General features: G+C 47.1%; 1 protein-coding gene across 2 annotated transcripts in view; it reads right to left on the bottom strand.

The window, feature by feature from the left end:
- lama5 (laminin, alpha 5) overlaps positions 1-16,223 on the bottom strand; it is a 324,952-nt gene that overhangs the window by 30,970 nt on the left and 277,759 nt on the right. For both annotated transcript variants that reach the window (XM_038803518.1, XM_038803519.1), the window contains exons 60-67: positions 15,231-15,370; positions 13,758-13,940; positions 13,535-13,671; positions 12,993-13,146; positions 9,738-9,871; positions 7,014-7,173; positions 4,191-4,316; positions 2,166-2,314 (exon numbers count right to left, since the gene is read on the bottom strand). In XM_038803518.1, coding sequence (XP_038659446.1) covers positions 2,166-2,314; positions 4,191-4,316; positions 7,014-7,173; positions 9,738-9,871; positions 12,993-13,146; positions 13,535-13,671; positions 13,758-13,940; positions 15,231-15,370 — 1,183 coding nt within the window. The remainder of the gene's footprint in view (positions 1-2,165; positions 2,315-4,190; positions 4,317-7,013; positions 7,174-9,737; positions 9,872-12,992; positions 13,147-13,534; positions 13,672-13,757; positions 13,941-15,230; positions 15,371-16,223) is intronic.

Below are 16,223 nucleotides of genomic sequence, written 5' to 3'. Positions count from 1 at the left end.
TGGGTTTACTCTGGGTGCTCTGGTTTCCTCCCACAAGTCCCGAAAAACGTGCTGTTAGGCAATTTTGACATTATGAATTCTCCCTCCGTATACCTGAACAGGTGCCGGAATTCAGCGACTAGGGGCTTTTCACAGTAACCACTGCAGTGTTAATATAAGCCTACTTGTGAGAATAAATATTATTATTATTATTAAATGGCGACTTGATAGCGTGATTTCCTCGGGAATTCCTCACAATCCTTGCCATGGGTAAATTTGTATCGTGAAGAATTGGGGGGTCGTTTCCTGATCAGCGTGAGTGCAAACCAGTTGCAATTCAGCTCTGGCAGGAGAACATAAGAGCACAATTCATCAGCCACTTCGCGCTCACAGCTGGTGAATCCCGGGCGGGCTTCGCGGAGGTTTAGATGCCTCGTGGGATTCACCCAAGTCCCGTGAGGCGTCCGAGTCAGAATCCCGCCCACAAGGGGCTGGACTAAACGGCACACTGGCTTCGGCGAACCTACCCGTTATCCACTTGTATCTCAGGATCCACCGGCCTCTCCAGTGAGGCTGCAGCTGGGCGCCATGAGCACTGCCAGGGTGCCAGTACATGGGTGCCTGGGTGCCAAGGTGGCACTGCCAAGGGTCAGGGTCCAAGGGGGGCCATGCCCATGAAAGGAGGGTGGAGGGGGAGGTTTGAAGGGTTGGGGTGTGCAGGTCAGGCTTCTGGGAGGTTGGGGGTGGGTGATGAGTAGGGGTCCTGGAAAGGAGGGGGGGGGGGGCGATATTTAGACGTGGGGAGGTCCTTAAGAGGGGGGATTCCCACGGACCCCATAGTGGGGTGTCCTCACCTGGGGGGTGGGGGGTAGTGCCCATGTGTAGGAGGGGTGACAGTGCCCATGGGTGGGGGGGGGGTGTGGGGAGCCCACAAGCTCACTTAGAAATCAGGGCACCCTTTCAAAATGGCGGCTCAATCTTGGAGTTCAGCTCCCCAGTGCTGTGTGGGCTAGACCGGTGAGAAACTCCCCGTGGCCCAAAAAAATGTAAAAGTGTCATTGAATAGCGGTGGGGAACACGCCTATGGGAAACTCCCTGAAAAACATGGCACAAATGAACTTAGAAATGTTCCTGGAGAATTGCGTCCACAGTCTCCTAAACTGAGAATCTCGCCCCAGATTTCCTTTTGTGAGTAATGTCTAAAAGTCTTGTCCTTCACACCTGCATTTTGTTACTGATTTATTAACTAATTGATTTTCTCCTAGATCCCCTAGGTGGAATTTGTAATGAAGTATTTAAATTATTTAAATGGTAAAAAATTGCAGCATGCAGCTGTGCAGAGGGACCTGGGTGTCCTTGATGGAATATGTTTTTGCTGAACTATTTTGGACAATGTTGAAACTTTCCTTTCATCGCTCTTTCTATTCATGGGTATTTTGAACATCACTCAGATTTAAAGTTGCTTGAATCACAAAATGTTGGTTTGCAGCTGCAGCAGGTAATTAAAAAGGCAAATGAAATGTTGTCCTTCATTGCTAGAGGGATAGAGTTTGAAAGTAGGGAGGTTATGTTGCAGCTGTATAGGGTGCTGGTGAGGCCACACCTGGAGTATTGTGTACATTTTTGGTCTCCTTACTTGAGAAAGGATGCAGGCACTGGAGGGTGTGTAGAGGAGATTCAGCAGGTTGATTCCGGAGTTGAGAGGATTAGTTTACGAGGAGAGACTAAGTAGACTGGGACTATGCTCATTGGAATCTAGAAGAATGAGGGGGGATCTTATAGAAACTTATAAAATTATGAAGGGAATAGATTGGATAGAAGCAGGGAGGTAGTTTCCACAGGTGGGTGAAACTATAACTAGGGGGCATAGCCTCAAAATAAGGGGGAGCAGATTTAGGATTGAGTTGAGGAGGAACTTCTATGATCAGACAAGGATTACTGGATTATTAGTCCAGTAATGTTTCCATTCAGCTACTATCCCCAGTTGCACCTGAAGAAAAATGGACTGCCTATTCCAATTTCTTAATGGCGTGACCTGTCAGTTCTGATATAGATTCCACCAACCAAAATCATCAGGGGAACCTTAAACTTCACGACTTGCAAGGAGCAGAAAGTTGTGGGGAAACTTGCAAATCAGAATTTCCCCATGCACTGAGGAATTCCTTCCTCAGCCCCACCATCCTTACTTCTCTGGGAGTTTCTCCACAGGAACACCACCGAGATAATATTCAGAAGTTGAAGGGCGCGTCGCATCGCGCTCAGAAAAAAGAACGGTTTTCCTGTCCACACGCACATAAATCTTCACTTTTTTTGAAAAAACCATGATAATCTGGATCTGGAAAGCAAAGCCATAAATTATCTAATGATCAAGAGTGGATGGAATATGTTTTTGCTGAACTATTTTGGACAGTGTTGATACTTTCCTTTCATTGCTCTTTCTATTCATGGGTATTTTGAACATCACTCAGATTTAAAGTTGCAGTACCCCAAATTTGAGTTACAATATTATTGTTTCAATATTAAAGTGGGGGGTTGTGTGGATGGCTGACAGTAACTTGTCTTTGCACTAATGCCAATTACAATGCCACTCTACATTCCAGCTGCATCTCAATGGGTTTAATTCTCACCTTTGACTCAGAAGGTTGTGGCTTCAAATCTCACTGCAGGACTTGAGCCACAGTCGAGGCTGACTCTCCAATGCAATACTGAGGGAGTGCCGCACTGTCGAGAGGTGCCATATTTAGGACAAGGCATTACACCTCAGCCCTTTCTGTCCTCTCAGGTGGGTGCAACAGAACCCATGTCATTATTCAACAGAGAGCATGGCTGAATACTATTGAGAGCGATCCCTGTTGAGGTAATTCCGTCTCATTGCAACTTACTGTCAAAGTGTTCAGCCCAATACATTCCAAGCCATAACCAAACCTGCATTACTAGTTCCTCTATCATATTATTTCCCCTCTCTCTAAGCCCTGGATAACGCTATGGCCCATAGACAATGCCTCTGCTGCAACGTGAGTGAGTGTTGCACATAATCATGGAATCCCTACAGTGCAGGAGGAGGCCATTCGGCCCATCGTGTCTGCACCAGGCGGGTTTTTGTGGCTGCTCACACCGGCGGGTTCTTACGGTCCCGCCGACGGCGCACTTCCGCTGCGGGTTTTCTGATGACATTTTGTGATGGCGTTCAACAGGAAACCCCGTTGACAATGGCAGGATGCTGCAGGGCGCGTCGGGGCGAAGGAGGAAAATCCCGCCCAGTGGCACAGGACCCTCGGGGCACATAATGGCAACAGGGTTTGGGTCTCGTTTTAAAAAGAAACGTGCGCATTTACACGAGGGAGGCTTCGTGGAAACGCACTCTGGACTTCCTCCAGAAATGCAGCATGGTAGCACAGTGGTTAGCACAGTTACTTCACAGCTCCAGGATCCCAGGTTCGATTCCCTATCTGTGCGAAGTCTGCATGTTCTCCCTGTGACTGCGTGGGTTTCCTCCGGGTGCTCCGGTTTCCTCCCACAGTTCAAAGATGTGCAGGTTAGGTGGATTGACCATGACAAATTGCCCTTTATGTCCAAAAAGGTTGGCTGGGGTTACTGGGTCATGGGGATAAGGTGGAGGGTGCTTTTTCCAAGGGCCGGTGCAGACTCGATGGGCCGATTGGCCTTCTTCTGCACTGTAAATTCCATGATTGACTTACTGAGACTCGCTACAGTAATTGGTTCATTTTAATAAAAAATTACGAGCTTAAGGATAAGCAGCTTAACTATTTTCAGACAATTGATTGGAATGAAGAAGGAAAGACATTCGTCCGTTGAATGGGCTAAGGTGGATGAATTCACTCTCTAAGCGGATAAATGTCAATCCAGTCTGGGATTGTCACATCGCTTTCTCCAGCAGGAATTTAACTGTTTGACGATCATTTCACTATGACCCTGCCTAAGCTGTAAACTAATGACCCTGAATGACAATCCTCTCTGCAGCACCACACCAAAGACTCAGTACGACTCAAACTCATCGTTTCCCTGCACCCACAAGCTCCATTTGGCCCCTCTTCGCATAGTCAATTTACACAGCATTAAATCCAAGCGTGGCACTTGATAGCCCTCAGCTTCCCTTCCCACTCTTTTCAGTCTCAGCAGGGCTGTCGTGCACGGTGGCTCCTGACGCTTTAGGTAGATTTCTTAATTTAAGGAATAACCAGGCAAGTTACCTGATGGGGATGTCCGTCACTGACCGAGTTCTGACTTTCACTGTTGCGCTCAACCTTTAGTTCGTTGTTTAAGTAAACAAACATTACGAGCTTTCCATTATCTATGGTCAGGCAGAGATACTTTTCCTACAAAAAGAAAGAAGACTCGATTTTGACTTGTCGTCAGAAACAAAGCAAAAATAAAATCATTACAAAACAAAAAGGTTTGACGATTTATTTTGGTATTCTGGATGCATGGCGCTAAAATGCAAATACTGAAAGAGTATATAACACAGATTTTTAAAAAAAATCTAGGTTTGATTAATATACATTCCCCAACGCACAATCACACCCATACTTACCCTACCCTCACCTACCATCAACCATTCTCCCCACACAGCCATACCCACCACAGACCCCTGCACCCACACACAATCCCCACAGTCCCCAACCACCTCACTCCCACCCAAACACCCTCACGCATTACCCTGCCACAAACACACAGTCTCTGCTCGTTCAACCAAGTGTCGAATGGCCAATTTGTGTTTGTCTGGTGGGAAGGAGACCGCTTAGAAGAGCTAAGGGGTTGGTTTGGGGGGGGGGGGGGGGGCTCTGTACCCAATCAGCACCATAGACTGGGAGGTCATGCAGCAGAGAGGTTCTGCAGTGAACAGGGAATCAGTCACGGCTAGAATTATAAAGGCCCCCTGCTCTCGGAATTAGAATTTTTTAAAGATTGCATTTAAAAGCATACATACATTGCCACCTACCCCAGCAGAATCTGCTGCTACATTCAACCATATTTCCAGTGGCAGGCACCTTCGACTGCCTTGTGCCACCCCTTTAAAGCTGCCATAAAACCGGAGGAAAAGACTGTTTTTTGTGTTAGACACCAAGCAGGATGTTGGTGAGAACTGGTCCTCTGTTCAAAGAGATGGTATGTGTGGAGATTTAAGGAACAAGGAATTGCTGGGGGAAGCCTTGCTGCAGGAAGCTGGTTCAGGGATACTCAGAAGATTGAGTGGAATGACGTTCAAAGGACACTGGAAGATTCGACCTGATGTGGCAGGGAGAAGGGAGTCTGCTGAAAAGCCGTGAGGCGTTTGGAACTTAATCCTTAATGCTACATATCTGCTGGAAGTGTGGTGTAAAGCAAAAGTGTGTCATAAAGAATACTTATATTGGTTAGTTAATGGGGAAGCATCTATTCTTTAGTTTGGTGCATTCATTGCCTGTTAAATAATATTTGATCTATATTGATTTTAATTTGTTACGTAAAAGTCTTAAAATGGAAATCTTGTCCTATGATTCTCTCTTCAAGTCACTGAAAAATTGATCCCATTAAGTTACTGGTCTCTATGGGGACTGGATCACTATATATTAGTGGTGGGCAACCTGTGGCCAGGGTCACATGCAGTCCACCTGGGTTCTGAGTGCAGCTCGTCAGACGTTTTGTTGACTGTTGCCCACATGCAGAGTTGCGACATTCCACAGGTTTCCAACCACGTAGCATTTTTCCTATCAGTATGACTAAACTGATACTCACATACGACAAGGGCACGCAAAGCGAGGTGCATACTTGATTGCACACAATACTGATTGTGAGAGCTGTACTGTGTCCAATCAAGTGTAAATATTTATTTTGTTTTTACCACTTGAAGTTGATGGCAGCTCTATTAATATGTGAATGATGAAGCATTTTCCATAACTTATGAAATATTCGGCCTGCATTAAATGTATTCAATCTTATTCAAGGGTCAGAGTGAGTGAACACGGCCGATATCAATCTTGTGGCCCACTGAGGTGAAGGAGACCACATGACTAGCCTAGGTTGCCCATCGCTGGTATGTAGCCATTAAGAAAATCCTTTACCCAAATGATCGGAATTGTAATACGAGGACGGCATGGTAGCACAGTGGCTAGCACTGTTGCTTCTCAGCACCAGGGACCCGGGTTCGATTACTGCTTAGGTTACTGTCTGTGCGGAGTCTGCGCATTCTCCCCGTGTCTGCGTGGGTTTCTTCCCACGGTTCTGAAAGACCTGCTCGTTAGGTGAATTGGACATTCTGAATTCTCCATCAGTGTACCTGAACAAGCGCTGGAATGTGGCGACTAAGGGATTTTCACAGTAACTTCATTGTAGTGTTAATGTAAGCCTACTTTTTTTTTTTTTAGTCACTTATTGTCACGAGTAGGCTTCAATGAAGTTACTGTGAAAAGCCCCTAGTCACCACATTCCGGCGCCTGTCCGGGGAGGCTGGTACAGGAATCGAACCGTGCTGCTGGCCTGCTTTAAATGTGACACTAATAAAGATTGCTATTATTATAATTCATTCCAACACAGCTGATAATGCCCCGTAGTTGTTGGGCATTCTATGGAGAATGGATTGGTTTTGGTGGAGTTATTTAATCATATAAAAAGCGTATGTCCGAAAATTCCTGGGCCTGAGAGGGTAGTGCAAAGAAAATGGCTCCATCGTCAATGTGGCCAAACCCTCTCCTGGTCATAGAGTGGGTTGGGGTGGTTGCCTGTCGGCTTGTTGGGCAGGGCATTTGGGGAGTACTGTTAAACAGGCACCATGTCCTCCCTGTTTATATAGACTGTCCAGTTCGAGGGGCATAAGCCAGACTGACGGGGAAAGGCGAGATGTCACTGAACTCCCAATGGCAAACCGTGACTCCTGGAAGACATTTGAGTCAAGTTGACATTGTGGAGCTCCAGCTATTCAGAGGGGAAGACAACATCGGGCAGAGCAGCAAATGGCAGCCAGTTTGGAGCATTTAAGAACTTTTTAAAAACAAAACATTTGAGACCAGGTAGAAAGCGAGAACAGAAAGACCCACCTGTTCCTGGAAGAAGAAGAGGATGCCATTGTAAGAAGAAATGCGAACCTCTTGTTCAAATCGAGAGACAGAGGAAAATGGACCTGGCATTTTGATTTTAGCATAACCAGTGCCATCAAAGAAGGAACTGTCATTGTCTGGGCCTTGAGTGGATTTGTATCTGGAACGAGATCACAGAGAATTATTAATTAAAGGTTGGAGCCTTAAATAGTCCATCTCAGGATCCCTTTGGCATCAATGTCAATGATAAGCACATGATCTTAGACAGTGGCGTTCAATTCATACATTAAATGCTATTGGATGGCAATTTATCAGTGCCAGTGGGTGATGGAACATTAACCTCCACATTTACAAAATACTCAGCGGGTCAGGCCGAATCTGTGGAGGGAGAAACAAAGTTAATGGATGGGATTCTCCGTTTGCCGACACCGAAATTGCGAAATGCGATTGGACGGAGAAGAGGTTTCAACAGCAAAATCGCGGCGGGCATCGATTTGATGCCAGTTCACGATTCTCTGCCACCTTGGCAGCGGCGTCAATTCGTTCCGGAACGCAGAGACAGTAAACACGTTTGCATATCATTAGCGGGCCCAACCCGGATTTCTCCGGGGCCTCTGTGATTTTCCTCCTCCGAAGGGCAGAGTTCCCGATGGCGCGGTTCACTTGTGCTTTTAGAAATTGTGAAACTGGTGTGCTGGCTGATGAGGAAGAGGTAGGATGCAGAGAGGAGCGACTGCGGGCTGCCGGACCAGACACTGGCTGGGTGGAGGGGAGTGGGAGGGGCGGCGGGGGACTGGGCCGAGTGGCCGGGTCACCTCCACGGGGCTGAGGCGGTGTCCAGGCACGGACCGCCATTACCGCGGCCATCTTGCTGGACACCCGCTGACCATCCACCTTGGTCCCTAATTCTGCACCCCCATCACTCCACCCCCGCACCCCACCCTCTGCACACCCCCCCTCTGCCCCTGCCAAACCCCTCCAACCTGGCCGCCACCCACCGGCGGCCACCCAGGGCAACACCCACAGTAGCCCCCACGGGGACCGTGCAGTACATACCCCTGGCGAGGGGAGTGCTAGCCAGGGCCAGAGGCCCCAACAGTGCCAGCCACTGACGGGACCAGTGGTGCGGGAATGGGGGGGGGGGGGCAGGCAGGGGCAGAGTCCGTGGTGTTGACTGTAGCCATTGGACCTGGTTGGGCAGATGGGTACTAACATGCTAGCATGTCAGCCATTCACCCCTGCAGACAATGAATATTGGAATTCATCCAGCAATGGTTATCTTCCTGCTAATCGCCGCAGCCCTGGGGGATGCCCTGCGGCTATCCAAGTTGGAGCTGCTCGAGGAGGAGCGGAGCGTGCAGCAGAGGGACAGGTGGCGGCCACCCAGGATACAGAGTGAGCCGTCCAACAGGCTAAGGGGGAGGTGCCAAAGAGGTGCCAAGGAGGTGTCACATGAGGCCTGGTGTGTACCCACAACGCCTGTCATTCGAGGCCCTGCTGGACCGGACATATCGTTGAGGACTCCAGCTGAGTGGGGAGACTGTGCGACACATATGCCCAGTGACCTAATACATCAACTTCAATGGCGACCGAGCCCACCAGGATGCCCGGAGAGTGGTGTTCGCTGCCATCGGCAGGATGTCCCAGGTCCAGAGGGTGATCGACGGGATGCATATGTTTGACTCCTGCCCACGGTAGCATTTTCCACCGTCCAGCTGGGTGATCCCTGCGTGCGAGCTGGCCATTCTATCACACAGTCCCATCGAATACCTCGGGTGGCGGTGGTGGGGATGGTCAGGGGAGGGGGGGGGGGGGGGGAACCCAGGCCACCCACAAGGTCTACCCATTCCCCCACCCCCCCACCCCTCCGGCCAGCCCTCCCCCTCACACCCATCGGACACAGCACCGAGGCAGGCTGAAATGGTGGTAACAGGGGTGTAATGTGAATGAATTAAAGCTCCTATAATTAAATTTGCCCTACATCCATGTCAACTTAACTGGTGTCCAACTTTCTGGCCTGACGGACCCTAACACTACACCTAGGTGGTTCCCCAGATGGTACAGCAGGAGTGGAGGCGGCCTGCTATGATTCCTGCCCTGTTGGGCAGCACAGTGGCAGAGTGGTTAGCACTGCTGCCTCACGGCGCCGAGGTCCCAGGTTCGATCCCGGTCCCGGGTCACTGTCTGTGTGGAGTTTGCACATTCTCCCAGAGTCTGTGTGGGTTTCACCCCCCGAATCAAAGATGTGCTGGTTAGGTGGATTGGCCGTGCTAAATTGCCCCTTAATTGGAAAAAAATAATAATTGGGTACTCTAAATTTGTAAAGAAAAATGTGATTCCTGCCATGCGACCTGCGTCCCTGTTGGTGGGCGTCTTCTGGGCCGACCGATGGCTGGATGTTTGTTACAAGAACGAGAACACACACTGATAATGGGTAAAGGGGGCAGCACGGTGGCACAGTGGTTAGCATTGTTGCCTACGGTGCTGAGGACCTGGGTTCGAATCCCGGCCCTGGGTCACTGTCCGTGTGGAGTTTGCACATTCTCCCCGTGTTTGCGTGGGTTACACCCCCACAACCCAAAGATGTGCAGGTTAGGTGGATTGGTCACGCTAAATTGTCCCTTAATTGGAAAAATAATTGGGTATTCTAAATTTATAAAAAAAAAAAAAGATAATGGGTAAAGGTATTCAGAAATCAACTAGACTGTTCCATTCTCCACTTACCTCCTGCAGGGTTCATCAGCTGTGGTGTTTAGGTTGAACGTTTGAACCAAGTTGTACAGACTGACCACCTCTGCGTTCAGGGTTCCAAGTTCTATGCAGCCTTTAAAGTTGGGATACTTCAATGTTTCAGGAGGCTGGAAGACACAGCAGTGCTCTCATGAAGGCCAGTAAATCGTACTAGGTTTCTGCATTTATTATACGTTAACAATGCAACGTACTGGAAAATGTTGAGATTTGTAAATCGTTCCAATTCTATACAAAACCTGAGATGAGGTACCACGTGGCACTGTAGAAGATTCAGGGGTTAGAAATTCGGAGGAGGGTAGCAACTTGGATTAAAAGCTGGTTAGAAGATTTAAGGAAAGATGAGGAGTGAAGGGCAGTTCCTCAGTGTGACAGAAGCGGGCAGTGCTGTCCCACAGGTTTCTGTTTCATCACTGCCATTGGCCCAGTTGGCAGCATGTTGATCTCGGAGTCATAAAAAATAGCAGGGGGAAGCCATTCAGCTCATTGAGCCTGATCCACCATGAAATAAGATCATGCCTGATCGGATTAACTCCACTTTTCCCGTTTTCCCCACTCCCCAATGCTTTATAGACCAAAATAATTGCTCCAGGACTTGGTGCAACATCGTAGACTGACACCCCGGTGCAGTATAGACAGAGTGTCGCACTCTCAGAGGTACTGACCTCCTGCTGGAATGCTGGAAGCCCCGTGGACATAACAAATCCCATGACACGGTATTGAAGAAGAGCAGGGGAGTTCTCGCAATGTTCTGACCAATATTTATCACTCCATCAACATCACGAAAAAATAGTAATGTGGTCGTTATCACATTGCTGTTTGTGGGAATTCCCGTGTATAAACTGGCTGGTGGTGAGCTGCCTTCTTGAACCACTGCAGTCTGAGTGGGTAGGTACACCCACAGTGCTGTCAGGAAGGGAGTACAAGGACTTGGACCCAGCGACAGTGAAGGAGCAGCCGTATATTTCCAAGTCAGGATGGTGAGTGACTTGGACAGGAATTTGCAAGTGGTGTATCGGCTGACCTCGTCCTTCTCGATTGCAGAGGTCGCTACATTTCCTTCAAAACACTTCAAAACAAAGCTTCGCTCTCTGTAAGGCACTTTGAATTCATCCTGTTGTCATAAAGGGCACTACATAATTGAATGTCTTTATTTCCTCACTGTTGACATCAATGATTTGATGTAAGGCGAGAAGGATCTTGGTATTTCTAAATGGGTAAAAGGAGTGTTGGAAATAATTGCATTTAGTCCTTGGGTATTCACCCTTGCCAGACGAACAGGACTGTCTCAATCAAACTGCCAATCAGATCTGTTTCCCTAGGTTACAGCAGTGGACGCAGCATGGGCTCCCTCCCTGCTGCTACTGAAGGAAGATCCACTGAGACAAATGATTGCGAATGAATGGCCCATTTGGCAACGCTTTGGCCAAAGGAGTGCTAGATCGCCACCTAATGGTGGCACCAAAACTATGACTTAAATTTTGATGCAAAGATGAAACCATACCAATGCAAAATGAAGTCTATCTGGTCTAGAAAAAGTCTCTAAGAATGTAAATGATTACAAGAAAAGTTTTTTTTTGGAAAAAGTATCTGAAGTTAAGCAAATTTAAAAATTTTTAGAGTACCCAATTCCAATTTAGGAGCAATTAACGTCCACCTATCCTACACAATCTTTGGGTTGTGGGGGCGAAACCCACGCAAACTCGGGGCGAATGTGAAAACTCCACATGGACAGTGACCCAGGGCTGGGATGGAACCTGGGACCTCGGCGCCGTGAAGCAGCAGTGCTAACCACTGCACTACCTTGCTGTCCCTAAAGTAAGGAAAATTAAACAATTCCGGAAAACATAAGAACATAATCATTGTTTTAAAAAAAAATTCAAATCAAAATGGTGAAAAATAATTTAAAGTGCTTGTCAGCTGGACTTGGTGTCCAAGAAGGTTACTCCTATTATAGGAACATCCCAGTGTCGCTGTGTTTTGATGAAAAGTACGGCAATGATGTTAAACGTGTGTCGAATCTTGGGTAGACCACACGACCGGCATGGCGGCACAGTGGTTAGCACTGTTGCTTCACAGTTCAAGGGTCCAGGATTCGATTCCCGGCTTGGGTCACTGTCTGTGTGGAGTTTGCACGTTATCCCGTGTCTGCGTTGGTTTCCTCGGAGTGCTCCGGTTTCCTCCCACAAGTCCCGAAAGATGTGCTGTTAGGTAATTTGGACATTCTGAATTCTCTCTCTGTGCACCCGAACTGGCGCCGGAATGTGGCGACTAGGGGCTTTTCACAGCAACTTCATTGCAGTGTTAATGTGAGCCTACTTGCGACAATGAAGATTATTATTAATTATCTACAGTTCTGGTCTCTGTATTGCAATGAGGATGTAGAGGTATAACACCGGGTGCAGACAAGGTTTACAAGGGTGATATCCAAAATAGATGTGTATACATATCAAGGATGGAATAACAGGCTGGGTCTTTATTTCTGTTGGAAACAAGGCGAGATCTTTAAAATTGTGTATTGTTTTGATCGAGTGGATACAGAGAGAACATTTCCTCTTGTTGGGCAGGATGTAACTAGGGTGTAACTCCCATATATATGGGAGGGAGCAAAATAAGAGGCCATCAATATAAGGCAATCACCGAGGGGCTGTTTTAGCACTGAGCTAAATCGTTGGCTTTTAAAGCAGACCAAGGCAGGCCAGCAGCACGGTTCAATTCCCGTACCAGCCTCCCCGAACAGGCACCGGAATGTGGCGACTAGGGGCTTTTCACAGTAACTTCATTTTGAAGCCTACTTGTGACAATAAGCGATTTTCATTTCATTTTTCATTTCATTTCATTTCAATAGGGAATGTAGAAGAAACTTCTTCCCCCAACAAGTGATGAGAATGTGGAACTCACTACAATAGGAGGTGGTTGAAGTGAACAGTTTAGATGCGGTTAAGGAGAAGCTAGACAAACATGTGAAGGCGAAGGGGATAGAGGGTTACAATGATAGGTTTTGATGAGGAAAAGATGGAATGCATGGAGCACAAAGACTGGTTGGGAGGAATATCCAATTATTATTATCACTAAAACTAACCACTAGAGGGCAGAACATTACCAGAATAACTCGATAGTGAAAAGGGTCTGCGATTTTCTGAGAACGGTGGCATGCTTTGTCCCTCCTTAGCCAGGTTTAAAACAACGCCCCACCTGAAATAGGGAAAAGAATAGCAACTTGGTGCTTACCGTGAATTCTGACGGGTAGCCACCAACATAAAACACAACATCTTCAGGGTTGAGATTCAGCAAGGTGTCATCGCCCTTAGCAAACCCATCTCCTCTGGTCTCGGTTACAGTGTCCTTTTCAACACTGTATGAGATTCGCCCGTACTGCAGTATCCTGTAGCGGGGAAAACAGTGCTTTAAATCATTCGGGAACGGCTGCAGTTCCCTCAGCCTCCAGAGCATGGGAACCATCCCGTATCAGATCCTGTCCTTTCTGCATTCATTTTACCGGTCACCTTAAATTCTATCACCACTTTGTTAGCGGACGTGAATGCTACAACACAGAGCCGAGAAACAAATGACACCGACAGTAAAGGTACGCACAACATGGTCACATCACATTTCTTTAGCTTCTATTTTAACGCGAGAGCTAGCCCTTTATATCATTGGACCTCGATTATATTAGAAAGAAGGATAAATATGCAAGCACATTTATTGTTCCTGTTTCTGCGCTTGCCCAGCAGGCTCTAGCGTTGGAAGAGACAAGGAAACAGGGGACGCACCTCTCCAGCTTGACGGTGTCAAATCTATCGCTGCTGATATCCGAGTCGGTTTGCAGAGTGGCCTCCGCACTGCCCAGCTTGTAAATCCACACCAGCTTGCCATTTTTCATGGCGACACCCATGTAATCTCCATGGGGCTGCAAAGGGAGAAATGTAGTTTTATAAACCCTTCAAGTACAATTGCCGCAACAGTGAAAGAAAATCTGCAGCTTTTCGTTCTTACATTCCGTCCGCCAAGGTACAGGACAAACTGATTGGAGGAACTGGCGGCTTGCCTTCTTTTCTGCTTCTGTTTTTCCCTTTGAATGTAGAATGACAGGGAGGTGTACGCCTTCAGGTCGTCTGGGTTGCTGGGAGGACGCACCTGCACAACTGCCGTGCCGTTGAACTTCATCGGGACCTTTACCTGAGGTGAGAAAGAGTTGATTGGAAGATTGCTCTGAGGAAGGTTTGTGCACAAACCATGCACCTCTCCCCCCCCTTCATCCTCCACTAAAGATTTGGATAAAGATAAAAGAGTCCATAATATTGTACTGAAATCTGTGCAAAAGTGTGCAATGTCACAACCCCAAAGTGGCAAACTCAGATCTCAATCTTCTCACAATCCTAAATGCCCCCGAGCTAAGTGGTTTATGAGGACATTTCAGAGGGCAGTTAAGAGGGAACCACATTGCTGGAGATCTGGTGTCACCTGCAGGCCACACCAGGTAAGGATGACAGATCTCCTTCCCTTAAGGCAATCAGTGAACCAGATGTTTTTTACGTCAATCAATGATGGTCTCAAGGTCACCATGACGGAGACTTTATTCACTGAATTCAAATTCCACTAGCTGCCGTGGTGGGATTTGAACCTGTGTCCCCAAAGCATTAGCCTGGCCCTGTGTATTACTAGCCCAGTGACTTTACCCATATCTCCCCCTAAATCTTATTTAAGTGCCTGGATCTATAATTATTCATATTATTCATATCTATTATTCATATCTTTATGCTTCTGCAAAAAAGTGGAAGCTTCAAAATTCATCAGCTGCAAAATTAAAATTCACCTAAAACCTTGACGACCTACTGAATTATCTGTGTTTTCCATCATCTCTTTTTACACTGTACTGTACTCCTGAACAACTGAGTGGACAGTTTCTCTGTGAGTAACAGGAGACAGAGAGAGTACAAAGGCATCCAGGAGAATGCTTACTGGTATGACAAATATTTGGAGCTGAGATCTGCAAAGGGCAGATCCGCATGATTTACCGCATGAAGTGATTTATTGTTGGATACTAGATTTTGGCATGTCTCCGGGACGTTTTAATGCAAAGTTATAGCATTTGGGCTCTGTGTTCAGTAAATGTAGAAGTGTGCAGGATTTTATTACAGGATGTCGCTCAACAAATCCATTCCCAATTGTGGGTTGCCTGCACAAGTTCAGTGTGGTAAGTGGGTGTCAGTGTAACAGTATCTTCTAAGAAGCAGACATCATTTTTCTCATGAATGAAATACTGGCAGTGACTTGAACTAAATTACACATGGAAGGAATTTCAAGCATTAAGAAAAATCCGGTAATTGTTCAGCTCCGTGTTTCAGGAATGTGACAAACAACTCAGTAGAGACACAATTGTGGGGTAGTGCTCTAACGCAACAAGTAAATTACAACAACAGGAGAGAGAAACACTGTTCAAGTTAAAAAGGGCAGACAAACACTTGCCTTGTTAGCAGCATTTCTGGCCTGGGAGATTAACACACGGATGCGGTCAATACTTGCAGAGATGTTTGAAGTCTGGTTCCGGGCTTCCAGTTTATTTAATTTATCCAGGAGTAATGGGATGGTTTCATTCAGAACTGCCACTGTTACAGTGATGCAACCATAAACAAAAGTAAAAAATCTTTTAAAACAATGGAACTACTCAAAAAAATTGTGAATAGCTAACTAGTCACAAATCATAGAATCTCTACAGTATGGAAGGAGGCCACCGGCCCATTGAGTCTGCATCGACTCTCCGAAGAGCACCCAACCCAGTCCACCCCGCCTTTTCCCTGTAACCTAACCTGGACGCTAAGGGGCAATTTAACATGGCCAATCAACCTGCACATCTTTGGATTGTGGGAGGAAATTGGAGCCCCGGTTGTTATCGGGCTGGTTTTCCTGATCTTCCAGGCCCGATTTGAAACTCTGTGCAAGTAAATTAGTTTTGACGGGTGGTGAAATTTAGCCCTTCCTCTCTTGGAACGCCTACTCCTCAAGTTCAAAGGTCAGGGGAGAAGGATGTTGCCCTTAGAAGTCTTCAGCTACCTGAATGACAGAAAAAACGATAAGCAGAGGGTGAATGCAAATTAACTGTTGAGGGATTACTCCCAGCCTCCACCTCAATTATTTTGACATTGCAGCCTACGACATTCAAGAAACTGGTGCTGGGGTTCTTACTGGGACCCTTCTGAACTCAACTCGGACTCGGGGTTCCAAACAACAAGCCAAAGAGCATCTCTCGGGTCATTAAATCATTAGTTCTTGGGTATGCTCTCCTACATCAACAGTCAGGAAGTCCTGAAGCCAATAGAAAAACCTGCTATTGAAGGCCTCTCTTATTTGGTCAGTCTCTGCCTCACACCAGGATAGAGGAGGGACCAATGGAAACAGGGCGGCTGGAAGAAGAGAAAAATGGGTGACTCACACACCTTCTACTCTTTAGGAATCACGTTA

Source organism: Scyliorhinus canicula, chromosome 7 (genome assembly GCF_902713615.1).
Source record: "Scyliorhinus canicula chromosome 7, sScyCan1.1, whole genome shotgun sequence".
NCBI lineage: Eukaryota > Metazoa > Chordata > Chondrichthyes > Carcharhiniformes > Scyliorhinidae > Scyliorhinus > Scyliorhinus canicula.
Note: the sequence above shows the minus strand (reverse complement) of the source record. Positions and strands in the feature narration are given on the sequence as shown.